At 51.2% G+C, this 25,147-nt stretch overlaps 1 protein-coding gene across 1 annotated transcript in view; it reads left to right on the top strand.

The window, feature by feature from the left end:
- Nucleotides 1–15,207: 15,207 nt before the first annotated feature.
- SIM1 (SIM bHLH transcription factor 1) overlaps nt 15,208–25,147 on the top strand; it is a 47,711-nt gene continuing 37,771 nt past the window's right edge. The window contains exon 1 of the mRNA XM_075497323.1: nt 15,208–15,382. Coding sequence (XP_075353438.1) covers nt 15,208–15,382 — 175 coding nt within the window. The remainder of the gene's footprint in view (nt 15,383–25,147) is intronic.

The raw sequence follows: 25,147 nt of genomic DNA, 5'->3' as shown, positions 1-25,147 counted from the left end.
GCCAAGACCACCACTATACCATCCCTAAGCACCTCACCCAAACGTCTTTTAAATACTTCCAGGGATGGCGACTCAACCACTTCCCTGGGCAGCCTGTTCCAATGCTTGATAACCCTTTCAGTGAAGTAAAATTTCCTAATATCCAGTCTAAACCTCCCCTGGCACAACTTGAGGCCATTTCCTCTTGTCCTATCACTTGTTACCTGGGAGAAGAGACCGACCCCCACCTCTCTACAACCTCCTTTCAGGTAGCTGTAGAGAGCAATAAGGTCTCCCCTCAGCCTCCTTTTCTCCAGGCTAAACAACCCCAGCTCCCTCAGCCGCTCCTCATAAGACTTGTTCTCCAGACCCTTCACCAGCTTCGTTGCCCTTCTCTGGACAAGCTCCAGCACCTCAATGTCTCTCTTGTAGTGAGGGGCCCAAAACTGAACACAGGATTCGAGGTGCGGCCTCACCAGTGCCGAGTACAGGGGCACGATCACTTCCCTAGTCCTGCTGGCCACACTATTTTTGATACAAGCCAGGATGCCATTGGCTTTCTTGGCCACCTGGGCACACTGCTGGCTCATATTCAGGCAGCTGTCGACCAACACTCCCAGGTATTGCGCTGTGACTCCTAAGTAGACAGAGGCACCCGAGCTCCACTGGAGGATGGGAAAGTTTACATCCACTCTCTGCCCTACACATCCTACAGTAGGGGACGAGTATGTCAGCCTTCCAAGCCATGCTTCAGCTTCCTTCACTGGCAAGAGAGGGTGCCCAGAGAGATGCTCTGACGCACTGTTTTGGGAACAGGAGCCTAAATTTCTATTCCAAACTTAAACACACCTCAACTAAACTGAACCTTGTCCAAAATCTTCCCAGGACCAGGGTCCTCAGGGAGGACTGACCTTAAAGGACCAAAACCTTTCAGAAACAGGGATTTTCTTTTTTAGAAATAAATGGTCCAGATGGATTGCTAGAATATTCTATTTTGTAAACATGAAATAAAAAAGGAAAAATCTCACCAAAAGGATACTGACAAGAATGCCAAACACTTTGTTTCTTCATTTTAAAAGCATGTAGTACCTACCTATTTGTCTGAAAATCTTGGGGAACAGCTGGGATAATTTAACCGAATCAGTGAAAATCTTTTGGGAAATATGGGTGCTGCTAAGGAAACGAACAGAACCTGGAAAGAAATCTCAACATTAAGTGACCGAAAAATATGCTAAAGTTTCTTTTCTGTTGATGCATTGCCCTTTGCTTCAGAGATCGGAGGATGAAATGCATTCCCAACATATATTATTAGCAGATCAAATTTAGTTTCTGCTATTACTTTCAAAGGATTTGGTGAATAGACAGCAGCATTAGTATTATCTAATCCTTCACTCAGACCTAGGACTCAAAGATTAACAGCTGCAGATTTTATAACACTTCTAATTCAGGGATAAATTGTATTTTCTTGAATTGGACGGGTAGGTAATGGCCTAAAGTTATTTAATTCTTAGGAACCATTGACTTTACAGGAACATACTAAGAACTCACGACCATGAAAAATTGCTAATTGGATGAAATTAGATGAAAAAAATATCCCTAATGAGAAAAACAGGATAAGAATGCCATCTCCAAGGAGGGACAGAGCTTTGAGTCACACAGACAAGGCTGCTGTGAAGCAACAGTCCTGTTTGTTTTTATTATACAATCTCGTCTGCTTTCATTACACCAAATTATTTTGGTATGATGGCACAGCCTCCACAAAAGCATACCTCTACCATTTACCTGGTGGATTAGGGCACATTAGGGGAAAACGTGGTCAGAAAAGGGAAGAAAGAACTGAAGGAGGGAATTTTGTATGGGAGCAGATGGGATAGTGGAATGCAGCCAATTTTTAAATAAGAAAGCACAAGTCCTATCTCTCATTCTGAAAGAGAGCAAGCCTCTGTTTTCAGGGGAAGCTTCCAAGTAACATATCCTAAACAGACAAGCACCTCTCCTGTAGTCTTAGGCAAGGTACCAAATGTAAGCTACATTTCTGTGTCCCACCGTTGTGCTAGGCTTCCCTCTTCATATGCAGTTATCCAGTCTCATCTGAGATACCTAATTTTCCATATTCACCAGATAGGGGAATTTCAGCACCTTACATCTTGAATTCCATGCTGGGTGCATTTAGGGGTGAGATTTTTGCTATTTAAAAATCCTCTCTTAGCTATATCCCTAAAGAAGTGCATACTCTTCATTTTATAAACTATGTATGCTCTCCTTTCCATTTTACACACCTATGCTTGTAAGATGTTACATCATACCAACTTGATGTTAAGAATAAGTAGTCCACATTAAAAACTGGTCCATATCCTTATATTTGGAAGTATAGCATGTGACCTTAATAAAATATAGTCCATTATGTCAACATTTCTCAGGGAAGGAAGAATAAATAGATTCATGGTAGAATATTACATATATAACTCTATAATATATATATAAAAATACTATAGTAACATGAACATGTAACTTATTAACATGAACATAACAAGCCATTGAAGTTAGCAGTTACTGTTGTCACCACTATTGAAAGAAGGAAAGAACCCACCAAAACTAACATTCAGAGGAGAAATGTTGCTTTGATCTCTCAGAAGAGCAAAGAGATTACTGATTGGAATCAGATCCCTGTCTATGTGTTACGTTTATGCATAACTGGAGAAGACAATATCCTTTAAAATTAACTTCTACTGCTCCATTTCTTTACTTATATCCTTTTTTTTTCCTGCAATTGGGGGGGGGGGGGGGGGGGAACGGGACAAAAAAAACAAAAAACACTTTGTCCACAGTCATTATTTCATTCTTTTATCTGCCACTTACCTTTTCATGTAAGAATCCCTGCCCAGCTTAGATCACCAATGTAACACTGTTTCTGCCATCTCTTCTCCAAACCACAAAACTTCAGGCTATGAGAAATAGTAATGTAATAAGATATAGGAATAAGGATAAATCAAGTAATTCCCTGTTTGAAATTTCTATTTTTCCTAATTCTTCCTTTCCCACAATTATGCTCACTCTTCCATTTCAGCCCTTACCTCATCTTCATTTTAATTTCCCAATCTGTCTAGCATTGCTTCCATTTTATTTATACCCTTCTTTCTCTTTTCTGTGGTGTACCTTCTCTTCTCTTGTAGATTAAAATAAATGCATACACCTAAACAAGTTAAAAAATTATTTTCTTACTACTTCTGCTGCCCAGAGCACCTTTCTCTGGGCTTCCTGTATTTTCCATTGCCTTTTCCATTTCTATGCCTTTATCTTCAAACTGTCTTCCAAAGTCTGATTGTGGCCTTGCCTCTTTTTTTCCCCATCACCTTTGTTATGTGATCTGTTATAACTCCTCTTATAGTAGTTTGGTTTTGATCCCAGGTGCTAGTCACAAAGTGACTAGTGACTTGTCACTAGACTGATCCCAGGTGCTAGTCTTCATGGCAGATCAGGCTCTCTATTGAAGGAACTCCAAGCCAGCATCTAATTGTGAGCTACAGTAAAAGATGAGCTAAACCAATCCTCATTTTCACATTTTTTACCCATCCATTTAGTGTATTTGCTCAAGATTGCTCCATGTTTTGAGCAATAGGTAATAAGGCCTATCTTGTCTGTATGGACAGAAAGAAGAAAAAAGCACTCCTTCCCTTGGGCAAAAAGGTAAATTGATACCCCATCTTCAAGAGGTATCAATATGTATTTTGCTATCAGTAACACCTAGAAATAAGATTAGACTACCCTAGAGTCTTCCATCTTTCTCATTTTGGCCACCCTTCACCTGCATCTTAGAACACCGTCTGTGATTGCACCTGTCCCTGGCCAAACAATCACAAAACCAGGAGTTTTCTACAGACACACTGTCTTCATTCTTTCCCTTATACTGAAGAGGGATGAGCAACACAAACCTAAATCAGCTTTCATTTGACCACAGGAGATACATATTTTTTTCCAAGCCTAGACAATGCTCTTCTACTATCTGAGGCCCTCAAGCAACCAGTTAAGCAACAGCTGACTGAGAAACCAGCCAGGCCACAAAGTGTCTACAGAAAATTTCATCTCCAGGGTTAATTTCAGCTAATGCTCTCATGGTCATGAAGTACTACTGAAACTGTCATAGGCAAAGGTTGCTTACCACATGACAGTTTAAGAACGGATTCCTTTCAATTTAGGTATAAAATAGTATGTTCAAATATTCCACGCTCAAACAGCAACATTTGTCAGGCCCCACACATGCACTAGATTGGATCATGGCATAGGATATACATCCACATTCTTCAGATCATAAATCAGTCAAACTGGCTGACTGACTGCAGACAGGACACCCATAGCACTGGGTTATTCTCCAGCTGCCCATGATGAGATACCCCTGGTGCATTCAGCACTGTGAGAACCACGATACTGGTCTGATTCGGTTGGATCTTCTTGTGTTATGTTTCAAACTGTTGAATATGGATATCTCAACGATGTTAAAAAATATGCAGTTCCAATGTTCTGATCCTAAACGACTCTTCCCTTGACAGATCAATACATTTGCCAGCAAATATTTTATTTCTGAAATAATTAAAAGAAAATTAATTACATTCATTTGAAAACAGCCTGCCTAAGCACACATTTGAGGCAAACTCATTTCACTTCATGCTAATTCTTGGATCTATATTTAAAAAAAACCAAACAAAAAAAACCCACCCACCCTATGCTTTAAAATGAGGGGAAAACCCTATAAGAAGACCAGATCTGGGGTACAAGATAACACAGACAATTTCCAACATAAATGCTAGTTATTAGGTGTCATGTAGAGTCAGGAGTTGCCATGGAATCCATTTGCTTCTAAACCAGCTCCTCCTGCTGGAATACTTTCTCATTATTATTTCTTTCAGTAGCACAAAAGGAGCTGGCTATACAAGAAATGTTATTTTAGGGTAAAGTTTCTACTATGTCTGCAATCAGACATGAAATTAAAATCTAAATTTAAAGCTATACTTCTGTTCAAATGTAAAGCTACATTACTGTGGTCAGAAGAACGAAATCATTGTAGACTTTTTACAGGTTCAGTAAAGCAGAGAAAACAAATTATAGCCAAAGTCTTCCTTCCAGCTGTCTTCCCACGAGTGAAAATAAATGTCATATCTGATGTCCACTGTTTACGTTTTTGCTACATTATTCTCCCACATTACCCTTAACTTTTAACATTTTCATACTAGTTCTTCTATGCAACAACAGCTTCCTTACCAGCCTAATTACTATCGTCCTGGTATACAGAACAGTGCGTGCATGCTGGACACTGGGTTTATTACGCCAATGAACACACTTGTTGTGATGTCAATTTCAATAGATGGATTTTAGAAGAAAAAATGCAATCATGCCTTCTAACTCTTGACACGCCGATTACTGGGTTTCAATTCTTTTGTATACAATGTACTGCAGTAAGACTGGAGGACAATACTGGAAAGGAACCAGCAATATTAGAAAACTATGTCAGTGATTTGCAGCTTGGCATGTTAATACTTATTATTAATATTATTGTTTATTATAGACATCGACTAGCATTGCATCTGGAAGCTCTAAACAGAAATAGGATCCTATTGTGATCAACACTGTATGGAGATAAACACAGCCCTTGCCTCCAAGAGCTTGTATTGTATGGTCCTAGCCTTGTAAACTGATCTGGGCAGATAGATTTTTGCGCCCCCGCGGAGTCCCCCAGCAATCCAAGGCGGCCAGAGCTTCCTGCCTAACCCTCCCATGTGGGGAAGTGGAAAGCAAGCTTTGGGTGCGGGGAGCCTGAGCCTCTCTAATCTGTTCCACTCCCACCCTTCAGCAGTTGAACCATGCCCAAGCTTAGGCAAGTCCACCATCTTACCGAACTTCTGACCCTTATTCACATCTCTGGAACTCAAAAGTTTTGCTCCTGCCAAGGAATCAGAGGAGGCTCTGTGCCATGCAACATCCTTCCCTCTCTAGCCCCATAGAAAACACTTCTACGGTCCCGTAACTGCAGGTGGACTCCTGCACCCATGGAGAGAGGTCTCTGGTACCTCTCAGGAAGCTCCCCAGAGTGCAACAGCTTCTGGGACAGGCACTACCCTTGGAAAAGCAAAAGAACATAGATGAGCAGGCTAGAGACAGAGAATCCTTTGCCCTGGAGGGAAAGCAGAAGGGTCATTGGAGCCCTACAACGAATAGAAGCAGCCCAGCATCAGTAAACAATGAGGGCTGGGCTGTTGGGACAGGACAGGGAGCCGCAAGCCAAGCATAACAGCCAGGCTGGCTGGGCAGGGGCCTCGCCAGCCAGGGCCCACCCCACGCTACCTGAGCCAGGAGAGCAGGGCTGGCAGGGGGATGGCAGGCAGGCTCAGGCCAGAGCCCAGGTCATCAGGCAAGTCCATGGCAGCAAGGCTGGTCCAAGGTCAAGCCAGGAAGTCAGTCTGTGGGTTAGGGTCCAGATCAACAGGGTCCCTAGCCAGGTACAGGCATAGCCACAGTGCTGCTGGAGCCAGGAATCCCTACAGCCTGGCTCAGGCAAGCACTGAGGGCAGAAGGTGTGGATGGAGCTGCCAGGTGAGGCTGGTCAGGGTAATTAAGGCTTATTAGTGCACTCAGGAACCTGACACCCAGTCTTCTCTTTTCTCACCAGTATGGCTGCTCTGACAAGTGGCTGGGTTAAGTTGTGCACCAGGAGCATTTTGTGCTGAAGCCAGAATTAAAACCACACTCCAGTACATCCTAAGGTTTTGGCAAGTTTCAAAAATGCGGCATTAACATCACCAAGCTACTGCCAGACCAAAGAAATGACAATTCCTTGTTCATCTACAAGCTAAATCTGAGAGGAATTACACAGGGTAAGCAAGCCCTGGAGCTTCCTCCCTCCAGCTGCAAGTAGTGGACACTCCTCAGGAGAGGCACTGCAGGGAAACTGTCCTTTTAATAGGCTCTAGCTTCAGCTAGTTATACCCAGTCATGGCATTATGTAAACAGAGTCCCACCATCAGTGAACAGTCAGAGTTCAGGGGTTAGACAAAACATTTCAACAGTGAGGCAAAACCTAAATTAAATATTAATTGCAGGCATATGCCAAGCCTTGGGAAACACCCCCACCCCTCAGCAACAGACTTACCATAGTCTGAAATAGGTTAAAACTGGATTCAGGCTTACAAGTCTGGTGCTGTTTCCCTGTGCCCCCTTCCAATGTAAGCAATTGATCCCACAGTGCTTTCCTCAGAGACATCATCTCCTCTGCATCACTTCTGAAGCAAACAGTTACAAACTCAGTTCGTACTGCAGTTGCAATAAGGCATATATTCACCACGTGGGGAACGCAGAGGAGAGTAGTGATGGGCTTGCAGAGTGCCCAAATAATTCAGAAAATGTTAAGTGACAGAGGGGTTGCTCCGAGCATAGTGCGCAATGCTCATAAATGTAATTTGACTCGTAACCACAAACAGGTATGAGGCCAAAACAAGTAAAGCTCCTATTAAAATCCACGCAGGGAACGCTTCCCACCTTGCCTTACAACAAAACTGCAAGCATCCTGATGATCACGAAACACACCAAGTGCAACGGACACCAGCTCTGGAGCTGTGTCCCGCATCCCCCCTTTTTGGTCTGATCAAGTCTATTCTCCGAAGTGATGGGAGAGAGAAGGCAGAGTTTCAGTGCAGCAGAGGGGGGCGGCTCCTCTCGCTATTGATTTCATCGGAAACGGCATGTGTTATTTCAAAGCAAAGTGCATCCTCGAAGACGGGATAAGCTGCTTTCCTCCACTGAAACAAAGCAGCGATAGAAGTCTATTTGTGACCTCTTAATTATCAGGTTGATAGTAAGAACAGACAGTGGAACGGATCCCACCATTTTAAGCATTATTCTTTGGGGTGCTGAAATTTAAACAGGCTTCTGCTGACAGATTTTCCCCCGACTAATGAAATAACTTCTTTGCTAATGAAAGCCAGGCCTTGGGAAAGGAGATTTCAGGGATAGCGAGGGGTTGGAGGAAGCCTGACGCAGCTCCAGCTCCACTAGCATACGTGAGGAAGCGCAGATCTCACGCTGCACCTGAGGCCTGGAGGAGACCACCCTGCCGAGGAGGTTCCCCCCGCCGTCAGGTGGCTTGCCGGGCTTGCCTGCCGCCGGCCTGTACCAGGGCGAAGCCCCCGCACGGACGCTCTCGTTTCTCTTGGTTTGGGACAGGGATAGCAAAACCCGACCTAGCAAGCCAAAGCGAATAAAACACCGAAAAAGGGACGTCTCCTCCCCGTCGCCCCTCGCAAAGCTCAGGCCCCCTCTCGTTTAGGGGCCAGGAGGGCCGGTCCGACCCCAGGCAGATGAACGGCGGGAGGGGGTGCCGAGCACCGGCGGCCCGCGCCGTGCGGGCCCCTCTCGCCGCCTCGCCAGCCCCCCCGGGGCCGCGCTGCAGGTGAGGGGACGCTAATTGGGACAGCAGGACAGCGTGGGGTCAATACAGCGCGACGTCTCTCCGCCCGCGTCCGTCTGTCCGGGGCGGCGGCGGCGCGCGGCGCTGTGGGGAGGGGGTGGGGGCGGGGCGCGCTGTGAGGCGCCGTTTCCCGCGCTGGCGCGCACAGGCGCTCTCGTGCCAGGGGCTGGCGCGGCGCGTGGGGCGCTGCGGGTTCCGCGGCCGTTGGCGGGCGGCCGTTGGCGTCGGGCGCGGCGCGAGGAGGCGAGGGCAGGGGGCCGGGAGGCGGCGCGGGGGGTGCGCCGCTCGCTGCGGGCCGCCGCCGAGTCACCGGAGAGCCCGGCGGGGCAACCCCGCAGCCGAACAAAGCCCTCGGCCGCTGGGAAACATCCCCCGAAATGCTCCAGGGGCTCGGCGGGGCGGGCGGGGACGGACCGGCAGCCCGGCTCTGCCCTCCTACGAAGGAGAGCCGTGAGGGAGAACCGGCAGAGCCCGCGGGCGCCCGACCTCCGCCGGGAGGAGGGAGAGAGAGACAGCGCCACGGCGACCTGAAGGGGAGAGGGGTCACTCGCGACCGAAACGAGGGGAGCGAACCCTGCGTGGGGGTGGGCTCCACAGGGCGGGGGGAGGGTGCGGCAGGCCCCGCGGGAGGCAGCGAGGGCGCCGGGGGTGGGTCTCGGGGCCGTTTCCCCCCCGCCGGGCAGGCCGTGTGGCTGCGGGAGCCCGGCGCAGGTGAGGGGGGGGAGCCGGGAGCGCAGCACCGGCACCGCCCGGGCCGCCGCTACGGTCCGGGGCAGAGGGGAAAAATAAACAACGGTGCAGCAGAAAGGAATATAGGAGCTAAGCAGGACGTCTGTGAAGGCATAGGGAGGGCAGGAACACTTTTCAAAGTTTGTAATTTCTTCAAAGTTCGTTTCCAGTCCCGTATCCTCCCCGAACCTCTCAACCCTTACAAGGGTATTTCAGCTCGGTTCGGACGTTCGGTATACCGGGCTCCTTTGGAAATGCAGAAGGCAAGAAAAATGTGCCTGGGAGTAATTGTTACTGACCATAAAGTAAATTTTTTTTAACGTTTCTTTATGTTTTCGTCCACTGCTCCACGTAACAGTGAGATAGCTTGGCTTCCGATCATTAGCAAGAGTGTATGCAGTAAGACAAGGGCTAAAAGGTACTGACCTTTGACTCCACTGGAAAAATGAATGTAAATCATCTCGTTACATTTATGCCAAAACCAATAAAATTGAAAGGAGTGCGTGGTCAAGAGAAGTGCCCCCCAAAGCATCGCTTAAAAAATCCACGCCAAAAATTCGCCAAAAATTGTTTAAAAGCGTTACCGACAATGACTAACAGTCATGCTGGTGGTCGAGTACTCTAATTTTGCAACGTTTCTGTAATTATTTTTAAGAGAAGCCTTCGGAACCGCTCGTATCTGAGAGCTGATATCCAAGGGTCTGTTAACTGTTTGCTGCGCTTTGTTATAGACTCGGCTGTCTCGTTGTCCTGCTCCCCCGGACAGCCTAATAACATTAGCGAAAGAGCAGGGATAAAGTACCTGGAGCATGGCTCGAGTCTTGGAGGTTAAGATCTAGATCAGTTAAAACATATTAATTGCTTCTGAATGGTCTCCGAGAGCCTTTGCCGTGTACATTTATGTCAATAAAGCCTTGATGAGAGCAGGGATGGAAATTCACGTCACACCCCAATTCACCAGGGTACCCCAGTGCGTGTCTCTGAAGTCACCGGTCTCTGAAGTGAGACAGCCTGGGGCCGGCGCCGCCCGCGCCCTCACGCCCGCGTCCCCCCGCCATCTCGGGTCACGACGCTGGGGCGCGGCGCGCTCCCCTCAGCCGTGCGGGCCCCTGCGGGGTGGGACCCTGCCTTCTCGCCGGCACAACGCGGAGGGAGGTCTGGCGTCTCAGCATCTGCCCGGTACCAGCAGCAGGCCGATGTTTTTTTTAAGCAATCGTGAGAGCTAATTCGCCGATACTTACCTTTAGGAACGCATTGCGTAAGCGACGTCTTATGCTTGGAAAGATTTTTCTCTCTGCCTAAGAAATGGCCACCTTGGTTTTTTTTTGGGGGGGGAGTAAACGCATCCAAATTCATAAACTAATAAATATATCAGAGTACGCCAGAATGTGCTGGAGAAGAAACTGGATCAGACGTGTCCTGTAGGGAAATGACCCCGCAGGGTTTTTCTTTCTTTCCCCCCCGCTTTGATTTGCACAGTTCTCTCTCTCCCCCCCTCTCCGCACACACGCACGCACGCTGCAGTATGTGCTGCACACTGCCTGGCTATGCAAGTTTTCTACTACATAGAGTTGGAAACCTGACTGTGAAACGCTTTGTTTTCACCAGCCTTTCTTCAGATATCCCGCTTTATTATGCGTCTTTTAAAATCCAATTGCGCTGCAGTACCTGTTTATTAAATTTTCCAGTATTATCTCTTTTCCAGAGTATTCTCTCCCGAAGATAAATGCATCTGAACGGAGCACATCTACCCGTGCGCCTTGGGCAGCCGGAGGGTCTCTCTCGGCCCCCTCCCTCCGTGCCCCGACCCGCGGTGCCGGCGGCAGGACGCCGCCGCCCGACGCCGAGCCGCTCCCTTCGTTCCCCGCTTCAGGGGCGGCGGTGTGCCCCCGGGGCTCGGCCCCTCCGCTCGCAGGTGCCCCTCCGCGCCGCCAGCGCGCTCCCCGTGTGAACTCCGCTCCGACGGCTGGTCCGCCGAGGAGCGCCCGCGGAACGGCCGTCCGTAGTGGTGCGGCCACCGGGTTTATTAAGCGGCGTCGTGTACTCCCCTCTGGGACAGACGAGCTTCAGCGGGGCGCGGCGGGAGCCTCGCTGAGCCCACCCCGAGCGACATCGGGGTCCTGGCTGGTAGGAAGACCACGAATTTAGCCACCGTGGGCTGCCTTTCTCTGTGTACCTGGAACGGGGCAGTGCTAGCTCTGACCTCCGCTTTCAGGAGCGCGTATTTTGACGAAGGGAAACAAAGCTAATGTCTGAAACGGCCAAATCCTCCCATCGTTCGGCAACTGCCTCTTGAAATCTGCTGGGAAATGTCCCTGGCGTGCTGACCCCGCGCCCGTAACGCTGTAACGCCGTGACTTTGTCCATGGTTGGCGTAACTGGGAAAGCCGAATAATCGCCTTTCGTAGGCTGGTCCTTTCACATCTTGTGCTCTACCTACCGTAGCATTTATACATGAAAAATCTACACAGGGGCTCGTCGAGTCCGAGCCCCCGGGCTCCGGCCAGGGGGGCACCGGGGCGGCTGCTGACTCCAGCCCGGGCTGCCGCTGCGGGGAAGAAACCGGGTCCCGGTGCACCGGGAAAGCGGATCCTCTGTGAGCTGCTGTCCTCGCTGGGGCTGGGTGGGGTGGGCAAGGTGGATGCTAGTGCTTCCCTGGTGTGAATTAGCAGAAGAGTATCCGACGGATTTATTTATTTTTCCCAAACCAAGGGTGTTATAAAAGACATTCTCTGCGGCTCGTGTTGACAAATAACTCGTGGGCTACCTGACAGCGTTAGTCCAGTTGTTGCCCATATGTCTAAATACCCTCGAAGAGACGTCAGTGCCGTTTAGCAAGAGAATTACCTCAAATGAAAACCAGAAGGAAGACGTTTTTTTTTTCTCCCCCAAACCCACTTTACACCTGATGCCAGTAACACACAGGGGGGGGTTGAAAATTCACTATCACCTTCCTGGTAAAGCAGCGATCGCTTTACAACGTGGCGGGGCGCGGGGAGGGGCGCGCTTTTTTTTCCTCCTTGTCTTCTTTCTTTTTTTTTTTTTTTTTTTTAATCCATACCTTCACTAAATGACTTGCGTTCCTGTTTGTTTAACAACGGTAAACAAGGCAATCAAAAGAACATTTGAGACTACGTGGGTCCATTTCTCTGCTGCTTGTAGACGCCTGGACACCCAGAGGAGTTGCCGAATGCCTCTCCTTCCATCCTGCCTTTATTTACCCAAATGGACACAGGGAAAGCTTTTAACCGAGGGGAGATTTAAGGTGATAAGCAGCGAACAGGCGGTCAGCGCTGGAAGCCTGGGCTGCGAGCTGCAGCCCTCCGTGGAGTAAAAGGGATGGGGTGTTTCAAAGGCTATTTTGTTGTTGTTGTTGACATTTTTCTTCTTTCGAAAACCGAGACCGTTTCTTCTTCCTCGAAATATTCCGACGGTTGCCTTGCCAGTGCGATTTCATTTTAAACAACTGTTTGAGCCGAACTCTCGCACCAACTGGCTTGGCAATTATTTCAGGCTTTTGAGCGTCCCTTACGGGTTTTAGGGAAGACTCTACACCCCTTCTTCCCCCGCCCCAGGCTCTCTCTTTCTGCTCTATCTACTCTTTTTAGGAGCCAGCAGTTGGAGCCGTTTTTTTTTTTTTTTCTTTCCAGGGGACTGGCGAGATGAGGAGTCCCGCTCCCTGGGAAGGAAAGAAACCCCCTCGCTCCACATCCACTTTGCGAGCAGTTTTAAAGTGCCTCTGTCTCCTGATGTTGGAGGATTGGGGGGGGGGGGGGGGGGGAGTGTTGCTCTTTTTTTTTTTTCCCCCTGTTTGTGGGATTGTTTGTTTTTTTCCAGATTTTGGTTAAAATACCCCTCCTCGGCTTTCTCCATCCCTCCCACAGCGCATCAGCCCTGGGCTGAACCGTATCCCCTTAAAGGCGGGGGGACACACACACAGGGGGACGTGGCTACAGCTTATTTCTCCTACAGACGACCACTTGCTTGGGGGGCTTTGGGGGGGGGGAATCGGGGGGGGAGTAAAACTGCCGATCCTTACAACCCACAGTCCCGAGGGACCTCGGGCCGTTTCTCGGGGACACCGGAGCGTCGCCTGGATCGCGGTGGCCAAAAAACCCCGCCTAACACCCCCCAAATAAACAAAAATAAACCGCAATAGAGCGGAGCGGACAGGTACGCGCGGGGGGGGGGGGGGAGGCGCGGGGGGGGGGGGGGAGAACACCCCCCGCGCGCGTCCCCGCGCGACGCCCCCCCCCGCGGCGCCGCCAGGTCAGAGGGCGGGCGCGGGGAGAGGAGAGAGGGGGGTGTGCCCGGGGCGCGGTGACGTCACCGTCCCCTCCACCAGTGGGAGGCCAGGCGCGGGGTAGCGGCAGCCAATGAGAAGCGAGGTGGGTCCATGAGTGGCATTAAGGGAGGGCTCGGCCGGCGGAGGAGGAGGAGGAGGAGGGGGGGAGGAAAGCTGGGAGAGAAATGAAGTTGTGCTAAAAGGCTTTTTAGCCATCAAGAAGTTATTAGGCATTTCTCAGCCGCAAATTAGGGATTCTTCATTAATACCAACCTCGCCCCCCCACCCCACCCTACCCCCCCCCCCGTTATGTGAGAGGGAGAGCCTGGGAGCCGATAAAGGGGATGGGGAGGCGGCAATGTCTGTCTGCCCGTCGGTGTGAGGAGCAGTGACAGGCGCAAACTTTCCCCCGTGCCATTAATGAACCAATTAAAGAGTTGGGCTCCTCACCCCGGGAGAGCTCTCTGCAGGCTGCCGGGCTCAGGGACTGAAGGTAGGTAAAAAAAAAAAAAAAAAAAAAAAGAAAGAAGATCACAACCCACCACAAGCTGCCAGCCTCAGCGAGGAGCCGCAGTGATGTGCGGGGCCAGGCTGTGGGTCGCTTCCCCCCGGTGGAAAAAGAGGAAAGAAAAAAAAAATTTGCTTGGAAAAATGTGATCTTTGGGGGGATTCCGGCTCGGGGCAGGGCCGGGCAGAGCGTACCTTCTCTGGCGGGGGTGCAGCTGGGGCAGACACCCCCCGCCCCGACCCCAGCCGCGGAGTGAGAAGAGCACCCGAGACGAGGCGAAAAAGAAAAAAGAGAAAGAAAAAAAAAAAAAGGCAGAAATATACTCCGGGATCGGAAACGCTTGCCGGGCTGCGGGGCCGGCAGCGCGGTGCCCGGGGAGGTCTGGCCGCCGCCGCGGTGGCAGCCCGGGGGAGCGCGGGGGGACGGCGCAGCCCTGCCAGCGCCCAGGGCAGCCCCGGCTCCTCCGCCTGTGCCGGGGGCCGGGGCTGGTTTCTGCCTTGGTTTTGTTCTGGTCATGCCGTGCACACCTGGGCTGGGGAGGGAGAGGGCTGTGGGAGGAGAGAGCGGGGCAGGCTCCTCTACGGGCGCGCTAGATGGGGAAATACACTTTTTTTTTTTTTTTTTTCCTCCTTCTCCCCTCTGGTGGGAGAAAATACTACACCCGCCGGAGGCTGTTTGTTGATTATTATTTCTCGCGGCTCCGCTGCGGCGTGGTGTAGTGGCTCTCTCACCCCAGGACTGCTGTTGTCTTCACAGAGGCTCCCGGGAAGTCCCCCAGCGCCCTGGGAGGCAGCCACGGCCGGGCGTTTCGGGCCGCGGATTGACAGCGGATCACGGGAAGAAATGGGATTATTATGACCCTCTTCCGAGGAGCTATGCTGCCTGCCACGAGTAGGAAAAAAGGCCAGAAATACCTCGTTTGGTTGCTGTCTGGTGCCGCAAGCTTCTAGCTTTTTTTTTCCCCCCCCTGCAGTTGCTTGGAGTCTCTGAGCTGCATTGGATAAATGTCTTTCCCATCCGATTGACTCTGCTTTTCAGAGATTTTTTTTTTTTTTTTTTTTTAAGAACACCTCTCTGGTCTTCAATACTTGTTTGCATTTTACACAACTGAACGGTTTCTCAGAGTAATGGCCGCGCTCAGAATCACTGCCTGATGCTCCGGAGAGATGAATTGCAGCTGAAAGTTTCCCTTCCACCTTTGGATGAATCTCTGGAGTTTAAATTGTAGGAAGGAAGGGGGAAAAAAACACGATGAAAGAGAAGTCCAAAAATGCTGCCCGGACTAGACGGGAGAAAGAAAACAGTGAATTTTATGAACTGGCTAAATTACTACCCCTGCCCTCCGCTATCACCTCTCAGCTGGACAAAGCATCCATAATCAGACTCACCACCAGCTATTTAAAAATGAGGGTGGTTTTTCCAGAAGGTAGGTGGCAATGCCTATTCGCCTTTATTTCCATTCCGATCCAGGTGTCTCTTGTCGCTTTTACTTAAAAAAAAAAAACCCAAAAACAAAAAACAACCACACCAAAACCAAAAAGAAAGGCAAATCGCATGGGGTGGTATGCTCGGAGGCAGGGTGCTCTCCGCTGTCACTTTTCTCTGTCGTAAATACTTTCCCTTCAGTTCCTATGACAGGTTTGGTTGGGGACTTACGGTGCTTTTGTCAACACTTGAAGGCACTGAGCTCTGCTGCGTGCTCTGCTAAAGCAAACAGGGGTTTTCTTTTCCCCCCGTCTCCCAGTAAGATGTGCGTCCCCCGCCAAGCACGTGCGTGGCGAAAGAGGGGACGATTCACCCCTATTTATAGCCATACTATGGGGGGGAGTTAATATATGGGTAAATATTTACATAAGTCTATGCAAAGTCCTAAAGCCTTAGTTCAAGTATCGAGCAAAGGTGCGGTTTACAGGTACAGCACACGCGTGCAGGCGTGCTCGCACACACTCGCACAGCCTAAATAAGTAAGCCAAGCACACCAAAATCGCATCATGAATGTGAGGTGTCTCGCTCCGAGGATCATTAGGGCAGTTTGAGGGCGTTAATCGACCTCGGAAGTTTTTAACAGGCGTTTTGTACTCGGACACATTCAATCCCCCTGCCCACCCGACGCCGCAAGCCCAGCGTCCCAGGCTGGGCCTGATTCTCCTCGACGGTCAGGCAACAGTCAACTTCACGGTGACTTCCACGGCAGCAGCAACGCTCCTGCCTGTCTAGCGAAAGCAGACTTGAGCGTCCTAAAGTACGTCTTGCTTTTAAGTAGAATTAGGATTTAAAGCGACCGTCCTGGGGCTTCTAGACCGGCCGCCAAGAAAAACAAACAGCACAGAAAGTTAAGAGAGTCGAAATAAAGATCTCCTGTGTTCACACTCTATTGTTTTTATAAAATGTAGGGGAAAAATCAAAAAAGCTTCACGAACCTTTTATTTAGATCAACTCGATTGAGAGATAGTCTGAGTGAAAGAAAAAGTATTAAGAGGTTTTTTTTCCCCCAACCTAATAACAAAATTCGCTGCATCTTTCGTTGAAAAGTGTGTGTACAAGAAACAGCATAAGAGAGACACGTCCCTCTGTGTTTTCCCTAGCTATACCTCGAGCTGGTCGGTCGGTCTGTCTGTCTACTATGTTTTACAAATCTAGAGTGGGTATACGGCCTGGGTTTGTTTTGCTTTGGTTTGGGGTTTTCTTGGGTTTTGGCGTTTTTTTGTTGTGTTTTGGTTGGGTTTTTTTAACCTGATTGAGTCTGTGAACTATTGGTCCTAATTCTACTTTTTAAAGGAAATATGCAACCGGGCAGTCATTTGGACTGGGGGAGGTACCCCCCACGGTTGCGTATGAACGCTTCTACCTGGAGCCCACAGAAGTAATTTCCAATCTAGTGCATGTTGCAATAGTTTCTTTAAACGATGGGCCATATCTCCGAGTGACTTAGAACTAAAGAAGGGACAAATGCAAGCTATAACACCTGAAACCGTTAAAAAAAAAAAAAAATTAAAGCCGTCATCAAGCCACTTTCCTCTTCTACGTGATCTGCCACCTTGAAGATCACGATGCGGGGCAGTCGTCTCTTTCAAAGGAGACGAGTTGTCCTTTATACTGTCAGCACATACTTTATAAAAATAAAGCTATTGCAAACTCCGATGCCCGCGATGTTCCTAAAAGGATTATTAGCAATGATTTGTCAACTCCGGCGGTCTCAGTAGGCTACCTTTCTGCGTGATTTCGAGCAGGTCTCGTCAATTACTGCTGCCTATGTAGCGGGTTGTTTGATCAGAAGAAGCATATGGTGTTGCTTGTAGGCTGTGAGTAATCAGGGGAAGAGGAGAATAGCTGATCCCCGTCCCTCGGCGGCAGCGCAGGATGTTTGAATGCCCTGGGGAACGGCGGGGCGAAGCGCGGCGGGGCCGGGGCCGCGGCCGGCCGCAGCAGATGCTAACCCGAGCGCGGAGGCAGAGGGGGCGGCTAAGCGGGGCTTAGCACCCCCCTTAAGGGCAAACTGCGAGTTACAAAGAAAGGCAGCGAGCAGGCACGAAGGGACTCGCCCCTCCGAGGCGCCCTGCCGCGGGAGGCCCGGCGCCGAGCGGGCGGCAGATCCACGCGGGACCGCCGCGCCCCCCACCCCCGGGAGCCGCGCAGGGCGGGGGGGCACTGCGGGCTGGGCACGAAGGCCCGAGAGCGAGGGCCGCGGAGTGGCGTGGCGCCGGGCGGTTTCTCCGCGGCCCGACGCGGGCTCCCTCTCCCTCCCACGTACTTCCGAGGAGGCGGGCGCGGGCGAGCGGGGAGCGCACCCCGGCCCGGCACCGGAGCCGCGGGTTTCCCTGCGATTAATCACAAGCGACTCGCCCACGAGCGGCCTCCCGGCGCCGCGCCGGTGTCCGGCCGTGCGGGAGCCGAGCCCAGGGCCGGGTGATTTTCCCCGGGAGCTCGGGGGCCGGCGGGGGCTCCGAGGAAGAGGCAGGAGCGGGCGGAGCGGCCGGTTGGGCTCCCGGCGCGGGTGTGCTTGTGCCCCGGCCCTTTCGGCTCGTCCGGCTGCAGCGAGGGGAGGCGAGGAAGAGGGGGGCGATCCCGGGCGATCTCCCGGTACCTCCAGCCAGCAAAAGAAGTCATTGCTTCGCTGGGAAGGGAGGACAGGCAGCGGCAGCCCAAAGGCAAAGCCTTTCTGAAAGAAGGAGGCAGGGTAGGGATGCTGCATGGATTGAACGGTCCGTTTGCTTGTTTTTTCCTGGGGAGGAAAGCGATACGAGTATGGGGACAGACCCGGTGAGTTGGAGATGGGCAGCAGGAGGCTGGGGAGCACGGCGAAGTGTCATGTCGTACATTTAAAGACATCTTGGAGGAGGCAGGACAGAGAAGCGTTGCCTCCGTAGGAGCGAGCTGCAGTTCCAGTGTAACTCACACCCCCTCTCCCCGGTACAAGAGCGAATTTCCATCTGCCCGGAGAGCGCTTGTATAGGGGCTGGGTGTAAATAATCACGTACAGAAAGATATATACTCCTCACGGCCGCGCACACGCGGGGCTGGGGAGAGGGGAACAGGCGGAAAGAATCGCTGTGCATTTGTCTGCATATTTTTGCGTCTGAAAGGTTCCTAGAGAGAGGGGAGGTGGGTAGATTTCGGGTTCATTTGGGAAACAACGAGAGTTTTCTGGGAGTAAAATGCCAGGGGGGTCACACACGCAGACGCATCGCGCTGCGGTTTCCGTCTCACCCCCAGAAATCCAAACACAAACCGGTGGCACCGAATAAACTTGATAAACCGAGCAGAGGTTTTTCAACGAGCTCCCTCTCGTAATGGCTGTGTAATTCTCACAAGCTATTAAAACGCCTGGGTTGTTCTCTCTACCCCTGATTTCACTTTACTAGGTCTCCAGCAGATTAAAACTGTCAAGGGCGAAAAGCCTTCAGCGGCTTGGGTAGCTTGCATCATTTCAGTGCTAAAACTCCTCAAGAGGAGAGAGCCTATAAGACATATAGTAGTATTCGGTGATCAGAGGGCTTTTGGAAAGGCTGAAGATCTGCTAAATCGCTGAGGACAGTAAGGAAGATTTTTTTTCTAAGGAGAACTTCCTAATAAATTCACTCGTGAGTTGATGTTCAAAAACAAAAAAAATCCTAACATTTCAATTTAACATTAAACAGTTAATGGCAAGTAACATAGCCTCGAAAAATATCTGGAAAAAACTCTGGGATGTCGAAGCACGAAAAGAATTTTACTTCAAAAAAGGATCCGGTCGCTATAACCAGCGGGGTAATTCTTCACTGACCCTCGCCAGTATCCAAAAGTGAAGGGAGGGAAAAAAAAAAATCAAAACCAACAAAAAAACCCCAACCCAAGTGGCGCAATAAATAGGTTTTTATTTGCTTGGTTTTATTTTTTTGTTTTGTTTTGTTTTTCTTTTTTAGTTAGGAATACTTGGAAGGTCCTATCCTCCTCAGGCGGACAGAGAGGGAAAAGGCGGGTTTGCAATCTCTGTCCCGGTGGGGACGGGGCGTTTCGGCGCGGAGAGGCGTTTGATTTCCGAGACAAAAGCAGAGGCTCCGTTTACATAAACTTTCGCCGATTCAGGATGGTTAACATTTCAATATTGAAACCCTTAATCTTCTTTTATTTTAAAGGGGGAAGAGATCAGCAGGAGAAAAAAAAAATCGGTTTCCCACGTGGATAGGTGATTTAATGCTGTTTTTCTTACTGCTAAGGGAAATGATTGAGCATTAGGTTTCAGTGTTTATTTTCTTACAGAAGTTTTTCTCATTTAAGCTGCAGTTTACTCTCCATGCTACCTCTCTGTTTAATTCCAGTTTTGATGCGAACTTAAAATGTGAAGTGCAGAACTAAACTACCAGCATGATCGTTGAAAAAGCAGATTTATGTGTTAGAAAGAATACGAAGTGAGATGAGTGGAAAAAAAATCATATATTTTCTTTAGAAACCTCCTCTCCCTTCTTAGTAACAGACGACGGTTTTAGTGTTGGAGGATATTTGTCAACTTGCATGTAAATAGCGTGTGTTCACAAGTCCGTTGGTGCAAAGCCTTCCCTCCCCAATTTCTTCGGAATCAGGACTATTTGAACTTGCATCTTCTGTAGAAGGGAATAAGTAGTTGGCGCTCGAAAATTTCCCTGTCCCCCCCCCCCCCCCCTCCAATTTGGGCATGGTTCCGTTTGTTTGCATTTCAGAGCGCGATTCCCTTAGCCCGCGTATGCCGAAATGCTGGTATTTCTTTCTAGAGTGAATCAGTCTCGGTATTATTTCCACTACCGTTTTCTTAATAGGTTGTTTGTTTAGTCCACAGGACTTTTCCTCCCTCTTATTATTATTTTTATAAAGAAAGCGGGATGCTAACTTATCTCTGCTTCAAATGAACGCATGTGATTTACCGAGATAATAAATCTTTACAAAACCTTGCTAATGGCATCCGCAGGCAGTTGGAAATGAGCAGCATTTTTGTTTAAACATAGCTTATTCCGTTTCATCTGAACCCTCCGACGGCGACCCACTCCTTCGCAGAAGCCTAATTTGGCCGAGATTTTGAGTTATCATTAACCACTGCCTGTTAAATTAGCTGAGAAATCAGCCCTGTCGGGCGTTAGGCGATGGCAAAACGGAGCGCTGGCGGTAGGCTGTTTAATTAATCGGTTAATCGAATCAAGCCAATTCCTCGATACGACATCCAGTTGCTTTTTCCCTTGCCGGTGACTAGGACGTACAGCTTCTGTCCCTGCGGCTCCCGGCACTGTGGTTTGCCATTTTCCCGGGGCAGCGAGGGAAAACGACCGCCTTGAAGATGGGGACCGGGCTCTCCTGCCTCCCTCTCCCCAAACCACCGTCCGTGCCCCGCTTCTCCCCAGAGCAGCTGCAGGGAGGGACACAAGGCGGCAGCGGTGCCAGCGAGGGCCGGTGGGGAGATAGGAAAGGTGCTGCTTTACGAGATGCAGACGGGGGGGAAATGCCCGTGGCCGCCGTAGAGCCTTACGAGCGGCTTCGCCGAGCAGGTTGCACGAAGCCGCCGTGGGGGACGGGAGGGGAGAGGGGCCCGGGCCGCCCCTCCTCGGCCTCCCCAGCGCCGCGGGGGAGGCCGGCGGGGCCCGGCCGGCCTCGGTGCCGCAGGCAAGGGGCGAGCCCCGGGGCGGAGGTGGCCGGGGGTGCCGCATCCCTCGCCCTCCGCGGGGCCAGCATCCCCAGCGGCGCGGGCGAGCTGCCTCTCCTCCATCTTTAATAGGCAGAGAGCGGCTGTGAAAGGGGCAAAACAAACGCAGCGAAACAAAAGCCAGCGGAGGCCGCCCCGGGCCGCGGCCCCCGGGAGGCGGCGGGGAGAGCCCGGGAGCGGGGCGGCGGCGGCCGCTGCCCGGAGAAGGAGTTTTAAGAAGCGCCTGGAAGAGAAACGCGCGGTTCGGCTCCTCGGAGCCGCCTTAAGCAAGAGCCCCCGCTGCTGCCCCGGCGCCCAGCGCGGCTGCGGGCCGCCTCCGGGCGAGCCCCCTGTGCTTCTGCCATCCTCGGCAACAGGAGAAAACTCTGCCTACGGGGCCCCGTCTGCAAGCCAGCGTCTACCCGGCGTGCACGGCTGCCGTGGGCCTCGCACCGCTAACCGCGCCCGCGGGCCTCGCCCCGCTCACCGCGCCCGTGGGCCTCGCCGGGCGGCGCGGGCAGTGCGGCCAGGCAGGGCGCAGGGGCGAGTCCCCGGGGAGTCCCCAGGGGTTCCCCCCCCTCCGGAGGTAGTTGCCCCTCAAAGCCTGGCCCCCGCACGAAGCGCGTCTGGAGCTCAGGCTGGGCTCTCCACTAAGTGATTTTTAAACGGGTACATCAAATCGCCCGCTCTGCCGTTGTTTTCGCTACCGTGAATCCGGATTGCGCTGAGATTTCATGACGGATAGTCCGTTGGGGAAATCGTAGCAACCGCTTTTAAAAGCCGGCAAATCAACATAGAGTAGATAAGGGCTTGCATCTTCTGGCCACCCCCACCCCCACCGTCCACCCCCGCCCCCCCTTTGCTATCGCCAGACAAAGGAGGGGGTCGAGGTGGGTTCTGCGCTGCAGATGCTCACAGAGGGACAAGTAACCCGGAGATCAACCAGGGCCAAGGAGCTGCCCGGGCCTCCTGGAGCCTCATTTCCCTGCGCCTGCCTTCCTCCGTCTTTGCCCAGATCAAATTAGAAATGGCTGAGGAATGTCTTCCCCCTTCCCTGGGACAGAGGAGCTTCTTGCGACAATATCGCCACTGGGTAGGGACGATACCCACCCAACCCCTCCATTGGCTGCCGGCATCAAGGCTCGCATCAATCAAACGATGAGGGGAAGGACAGGGCCAAGGCAGCCGAGGGCGGCGGCGCTGGCCGTGAGCCTGGCGTGGGGGGACCGGCCTGCCTAGTGCCGGGGGTGGGCACGGCCGGGGAGAAGGCATTTCACATGGACTCGCCGGTGTAGCTGTCCCATGAAACCCATCGAGATGCTTTTTGGTGTGGAAAGCTCTGGGGTTTTCCATCGGGAAGCGCTGAGAGAAACGCTGAGTCAGCACGCTGGCTCCGAGCGGCATCCGCGCAGTCTCGGCGCAACCTCGGCGCGTGCTGTTAGGTAACGAGACTGTTGTTCGCAAACTAGGCAAAAGCCTGGCTATACAAATGCCTTGCTTTTTTTTTTTTCCTCCCCCCTTCATTCTGACCGTGGACACTTTCTTGTGGCTCAAACTGTTTATCTTCTTAGAAAAGAAAAAAAAAATATCCTCGAGTGGAGGGGATTGTTAGGTAGCAGCCTATAATCTCTATTTTGTCAAGAGTAGCAAATTCATTCCGAAAGAAAAGCTCGATCCATTTATTTTTGCTGCTTGAATAACACAGCTGGATGATGCCTTGAGCTTACGCTAGACGGTTGCTCATCATTCATTCGCCAAGAACTGGCCTAAATGGTGCCTGTGGGATTAGGTCAATTTTAGTGGATCTACTTCGCCTCATTTGGTTACTAATTGGTTTCTTGTTTTATAAATCGAAATCTCATTTTCAGGAAATTACAAAACCCATGCAGCCAGTCCATTGAGGTAATCCGGGGGTCGGGGGTATTTAAATGGAAATGGTTCTACAATGCATCAGGTATTAAGCAACAGTAAAACTTCGCCTCTATTTCCAAATGACATGTGAGCTCGCTAGCTCCTTAGATCCGTAATAAATACGTCCCTTCTAAGGCTACTTATGTAAATATGATAAACCAGACCTTGGTGGGGGAGGGGACGCAGGGAAGAAAGCAAATTTTATCTGCTAAGGTTAATGTGGCATATCTTGGAAATCTTCCAAAATAGATTATGTTTTGCTTTGTCTTCGGCCACTTTAGCTGGGAAAATCCTTTGCCTAAAAACGATTTAGTTATCCTTCCCCTCACAAAGCTGCTTGTTTCTATTCCAAACCTATTATGCTGTTGGCTCTCCAAATTACAAGAGAATCTTTAGATCTTGTTTCCAAGCGTAATCCTGAAGCAAAAGGGAGAGCTGATTTCCTTGTTTTGTTTTAAATAGACAGTCAAAGGATTTGCAGAATTTTCTGCGGTAGGTCAAGTGCAAGAAATCACAGTTTGCCCCCTCGATAAAAGGAAATTGGATGTTAAAGCGAATAGACGGGGGGGGGGGGGGAATAAAAGGGAATATTAATGGGGAGGTTTTCTCGCATAATCTTTGAAAACAGTATTTAAGGGGCATCAGCAGAGCCCCTCGGTTTGGGAGAGGCTGGGCTTGGCAATGAATAGAAATAGTCTCCGACTTGAAGCTGCTGCAACATCTGGGAAGTACAAAGAATCGTCTCATGTGATAGGATTTCAAAAAGCCGGTTCAGGTAGACAAGTGAAAACGTTTAATTATAAACCATGCACGGACACAGCCCAGCAGCGCGGGGTTTCCACCTGAAACACAGCGAGGAGTCCAGCGCCCCGTGGAGAACCGCCTTCCCGGGGGAGGTTAACCTGTAGTGCCCATGAGCTGTTCATTAACCCGCCGGGGTCGGGTTGTTTTCCCTTGTAGAAGAAGAATAATTAGAGCCGTAAACTTCGATTAATAAGCAACTTAAATCATAGGCGGGGAGCGCGGATTCAGCCCTGAATACCGAAACCTGTCATTCAGATGTCCCTCCGGGTGGGGGGACGTCGCAAGGAGCCGCCTTGGCCGCCTCTGCTCTAACGGGCCGTCCTGGCTCCCCAGCAGAGAAACCTCTGGGCAGCTCAGGAAAAAGAAACACACAGCGGGTTTTTCTCTCTTTCCCTGGAAGCTGTGCAAGGTTTGCCAGCTCCTTGCTGATTTCGGGGGGCGGAGGTGACCCTCCGTCCTGGCTGCTGGCTCCCTGGGGGGGCAGAGGTGCCTGCGGAGCCCCCGGAGCGTCCCCCGCGGGTCCACCCGCGCCGGAGGGCACAGGGGGGAGTGAAGCCCCGGGACTCAGCAAAAAGTCACTGGGTCCCCGTTAATTGGCGTGGAGGAATTAATGGGAAGGAGCTTGTTTCTGGCTGGCACCCTGGTACACGCCAGGGCTGCGGGATGGGGGCCAGGCCGGGGAGATGCCTTTGTAGGGCTGTGAAGTAAAGGAGGGAGAGAAGTGTAGGAGCGGTGAAGAGACAAGTCGGCGTGAAGAGGTGAACGAGGAAGCGGGGAGAGAGAGGGAAAGGTGGGGACGAGAGGGGCGCATCGCCCCGGCGGTGAGGAGGGCGGGCAGGGCGGGCTCGGGCCGCCGTGGGATGCCCCGTTCAAACAGCGCGGAGGAAATCGTTAGCTTTGTTTAGACCGGCGGACACCTAGGTGAAGCCGGTCAATAGCGAGGGATGCCCGCGGCTGCCTGCTGTCGCCACCTCGCCTGTTTGCCTCGAAATAGCCGGAAAACGGGGTCTGGCCTTCCCCGAGCCCGCCCTGCGGGAGGGAGACCTCGCCGGCTCGGCTCTCGCCTCCCCCGGGCGATCCGCACCCCAGCCATCAATCAGGATTTGTGGTTTTTTTCCTCCCTTTTACTTTATCCTAGTGTCTGTGCGTGTCAGGCTGAGCCTTATGTCATGGCATAAGCGTAAAAGGTTTTAACTGCCCCGTTTAAATTATTTCAGCAACAACACTGTGAAAAGGCATCGCCCATAAATAGTTTTGCTGCGGTGGAGTAATCTCCATCTGGCTTTTATTCCTCCTCACTTTGCATAGGAGAGAACGAGTGGCGTCTGAAACATTAGATAGGTCCGGGGA

The sequence above is a fragment of the Mycteria americana genome, chromosome 3 (genome assembly GCF_035582795.1).
Source record: "Mycteria americana isolate JAX WOST 10 ecotype Jacksonville Zoo and Gardens chromosome 3, USCA_MyAme_1.0, whole genome shotgun sequence".
NCBI lineage: Eukaryota > Metazoa > Chordata > Aves > Ciconiiformes > Ciconiidae > Mycteria > Mycteria americana.
Note: the sequence above shows the minus strand (reverse complement) of the source record. Positions and strands in the feature narration are given on the sequence as shown.